Source organism: Ziziphus jujuba, chromosome 9 (assembly GCF_031755915.1).
Source record: "Ziziphus jujuba cultivar Dongzao chromosome 9, ASM3175591v1".
In the NCBI taxonomy this organism is placed as follows: Eukaryota; Viridiplantae; Streptophyta; class Magnoliopsida; order Rosales; family Rhamnaceae; genus Ziziphus; species Ziziphus jujuba.
The window spans coordinates 6,292,368-6,297,048 of record NC_083387.1 but is presented as its reverse complement, the minus strand read 5'-3'; the positions used below and the strand labels follow the sequence as shown (position 1 = coordinate 6,297,048).

The 4,681-nt window shown below is 33.2% G+C and overlaps 1 protein-coding gene across 1 annotated transcript; it reads right to left on the bottom strand.

Annotated features, from left to right (window-relative positions):
* Positions 1–208: 208 nt before the first annotated feature.
* Positions 209–2,549, bottom strand: LOC107426495 (thiol-disulfide oxidoreductase LTO1; the record flags this gene model as incomplete). The annotated part of the gene is given in 8 exon segments (XM_060820352.1): positions 209–270; positions 414–488; positions 491–560; positions 730–776; positions 779–876; positions 1,264–1,376; positions 1,498–1,631; positions 2,531–2,549. Coding segments are annotated over 8 exon segments (618 nt in total), but the record flags the coding sequence as incomplete, so codon positions are not given.
* Between the last annotated feature and the right edge of the window lie 2,132 nt (positions 2,550–4,681).

Sequence of the window (4,681 nt, the reverse complement as noted above, 5' to 3'; positions counted from 1 at the left end):
CTTAGAAGATGTGAAAGTATTGCAATTCGAATCTGATTATTGTAAAGCTACCTCATCTTTTTAGAGAAAGCAAAAAAAAAACTCAGAAGATGTACAAATATTGCAGTTCGAATCTGATCACTATGTAAATCACAAGGACACTATTCAATCTATACATATGTGAAACAACACAATTTGAACAAAATCATCTTATGTGGGCAGACAAGATTCATTTAACATCAAAACCGGATGCTTGTGCAAGGTTCGACAACTCTTGTTCACCACTCAAAACTTGCAAGAAAAACCCATCTTTGATGAGAAATGGATGAATTTCAAAGGGCGAGAAAATAGAATGTCGGGAGGGGAGAAAGTCTAATGGCAATTTCATCTTCTCCAAAATGATAATCAGTAAAATCCAATGAATGAATTTTAACGCTTTCTCACCTGCCCTTTTATCGCCCATGTTGGGAAACCTTCAATTCCAGCATCTATGCATGCCTTTAAAATTTTGTTCCTTTCTTATAACCATAAGGGAAGCATTCAACATAATTCAACAGTTTTGTCGCCTCACTTCCAAACATCTGCATTCAGTGTCACCATGCAAATACCATAATGTAGCAAGTAATTCATTTTTTGAAAACAAAACGCACAAGAGATGATCAATGTGAATACAGTTACCAATTTTTCAATTGTATTAACCTCATGGTTCAAATCAGCTTCTAAAACAAAAGTTACACAGGGCAGAGTTACTTGTTTTTGTTCTAGGTAGTGTGAACACCAGAAAGCCCCATACATTTAGCACCAATTGATTGCAGATGCTTTGCAAGAGAAAGAGAAAAAGGACTTGATGATGATGTTATCTCAATTGTAAAATATAGTAGTTCAATTTTAGCCAGGCTGACCAAGAAATGAAACAAGGGAAATAAGTCACTAAAAATGTCTTATACATTATAACCATATTTAAAATTATAATTTTAAACATTAATGACAGCATAACAATCACCAATTTTCTATAATCTGTCAGCATTCTTGTACAATTTACATTTCTATTATCTATGCTGTTTTATTTCAATTGAAATTTATAAAATTCTTTAAAATAAAAAATTGGGTTCTTGACATCTTAAGATTAGGGAAAATAGGAAAAGCAATGTTATGAGTGGACAGGGTTGAATACCCTACCATTATGCTAGCTTCAAGTCACACCCTGATGAATAAAGTAACTAAACCCCTATATTGCATATTCGAATAGAAAAAAATCACTGAGCAGAGAGAGAGAGTAATTACCTTGAGGGCACAGGTTGTGAAGAGCTATATGATGAATTGAGAGCAAGAACCACCAAACTAGCTACAAACAGCTGTAAACCCACCACTTTCTGTATCTGTTGCAACCCAAAATCCTATAATACAAACATCAAAGGAGTACATAGTTATTTTTACTACAACATAACCGCTTTGTTCAGTAAGTTTTTGGTAAATACAAAGATAAGAAAACATGAACACACCGAACAAATAGTTTACCTTTCGAGTGATGAAAAATAAGCTGAATGATAGGAGAGCAGATAATAGACAGTAAGAGTATGATGCTCCCGTAAATTTAGTGCTTAAAATGTATAGGAAATACGCACTTGAAGCAGCCATGGAGGTCGTAGTTCATACCATATTCTAGATAATAGGTTTGTATGTAATAGTTTTATCCTACATATTCTTTTCTATTTTTGTAATTTTCATGTCTCTTCATAAGGAAATTTTAAGTAATCAACTTAGAGCTATGCCTTTTCGATGAATGTTTTCTTGTTACTTTTTCTGCCTTTTATGTAAAGCCCTTCACATGGTGCTGTCTTAAACATTCAGGATCTGTTTTGTTGTTATAGCCTGTATTTATGTATATGAGGACAAAATGGTTCAAATACTAACTCATGTCCATGTCATGGTCTGTTGTCCTTATCGTCTTTAGCTTATTCTTAAGTGGTCCAAAGGGTGACTAATAGTGAATTTGGTGACTCCTCTGTGTGTACGTATCTCCATCCCTCCCACACTTGTTCAATGGGTTAAGCATTTTGCAAATTTAGATTATTTCACTTGCAAATTTAGGTAATTACCGAAACCCCCATGATTATCATATTTTACCAATATTTTGGCCCCCACAAGTCCCCTAATGTATGTTAAATGCAACAACATGCAAAATATACATTCTTCAATGATCCTAAAGAGAAAAAACCCTAAAATTTCAGAAAAAGTTCTCAAAATGGCACAAAAATTTGATTATCATGGGGCCTTCGGTAATTACCAATGAAATCTACAGTAATCAATTTGTAGTTGCTGGAAAAATTACCGTAGGTTTCATCGGTAATTACCGAAACTTCTATGGTAATCACATTTTACCAATTTTTTGGCCCCCAGAAGTCCCCTAATGTGTGTTAAATGCAACAACATGCAAAATATACATTCGTCAATGAACCTAAAGAGAAAAAACCCCAAAAGTTTTGAAAAAGTTATCAAATTAGCACAAAAATTCGATTATCGTAGGGTCTTCGGTAATTGCCGATGAAACCTATGATAATCAATTTGTAGTTGCTGGAAAAATTATCGTAGGTTTCATTGGTAATTACCGAAACCCCTATGGTAATCACATTTTACCAATTTTTTGGCCCCCATAAGTCCCCTAATGTGTGTTAAATGCAACAACATGCAAAATATACATTCTTCAATGATCCTAAAGAGAAAAAATCCCAAAAATTTTGAAAAAGTTCTCAAATTGGCACAAAAATTTGATTACCGTAGGGCCTTCCATAATTACCGATGAACCTATGGTAATCAATTTGTACTTGCTGGAAAAATTACTGTAGGTTTCATCGGTAATACATAAACCCTTATGGTAATCACATTTTACCAATTTTTTGGCTCCCACAAGTCCCTTAATGTGTGTTAAATGCAAAAACATACAAAATATATATTCTTCAATGATTCTAAAAAGAAAAAATCCCAAAAGTTCTAAAAAAGTTCTCAAATTGGCACAAAAATTTTATTACCGTAGGGCCTTTGGTAATTACCGATAAAACCTACAATAATCAATTTGTAGTTGCTAGAAAAATTACCGTAGGTTTCATCGGTAATTACCGAAACCCTTATAGTAATCACATTTTACCAATTTTTTGGCCCTCACAAGTCCCTTAATGTGTGTTAAATGCAACAACATGTAAAATATACATTCTTCAATGATCCTAAAGAGAAAAAACCCTCAAAGTTCTGAAAAAGTTCTTAAATTGGCACAAAAATTTTATTACCGTAGGGCCTTCGGTAATTATCAATGAAACCTACAGTAATCAATTTGTAGTTGCTGGAAAAATTATAGTAGGTTTCATTGGTAATTACCGAAACCCCTATGGTAATCACATTTTACCAATTTTTTGTCCCTCACAAGTCCCCTAATGTGTGTTAAATGCAACAACATGCACAATATACATTCTTCAATGATCCTAAAGAGAAAAAACCCCAAAAATGGCCAAATTGAAATTACCGACGGGGTTTCGGTAATTACCGATGGAGCTGTCGGTAATTTTTCCAGCAAACATTGGGACTCCTAATATGGATTACTGATGACCAGTCGGTAATCAACTTTGGGTGAAATTTTCTAAGTTTTTCCAAACTTTTTGTGGATTGTATTGTTGAGGATCATTAATAAAGCTATATTTTGCATGTTCTTAGTGGAAACACACATTATCGAAGTTGTCGGATTGAATTGTGATGATTTGCTTTGAAAATACATGACAAATTGAAATTACTGATAAGATATCGGTAATTACTTATGTAACCATCGGCTTTGGTAATTACCGATGCACCATTAGTAATCAACTTTATTTGGAATTTTTTCATTTTTTCTAGTTTTTTTGTAGATTTTTTTGTTGAAGATCATTAATAAAGTTAGATTTAGCATGTTATTGGTGGAAACATACATCATCGAAGTTGTCGGATGGACAATTGTAAATTACTGATGGTGTATCGGTAATTACTGAAGGAAACTGTCAGTAATTTTTTCAGCAAGCACATAGACTCATACATAATAGTTCTTGCCATACTATTGTTTATTTATTTTTATTTTTTATTTTTTTGTTGACAGCAAACCATCAAATATACCATATATATTGAAAGGCTAAAATATAAATATAAATATTTAGACAAACATATGTATATAGGATATAAATATAAATACTACCAACAACACAATGGCCAAAAAAATATTTAATAATGACATACTCATTGATTCCAAATTAAGAGAAGCATGATAAAAATACTGTGGAAACATTAACAAATTTTGAATATAATTTTATATCATACAAGATAGATGTAGTATGCAAATAGAAAAAATTACAAATTGTTTGTGAACTAATCTCGAGATCAAAAATGACTTGCAAACAGGTAGTGGATAAAGAAATAAGCTGCGTGAAGAACACCAAATGCAGCTAGCCAACTCAGAGAGAAGGACTGAAGTAGCTTGGCAACACAGCTGGACATCCAGGTTACATTACCAAGATTTGTCAGTTGCCTAGCCATGCCCACTCTAGAACAACAAACCAAGCCAAGGTATCCCATGCTAATATCTCACTTAAGCAATCATCCCAATCAAGGACTCCTAACAAAAGGATTATAGATAAACCAATCATTGCAGCTACAACTCTTGCTACACCAAGAGCTTCTCTGCAAG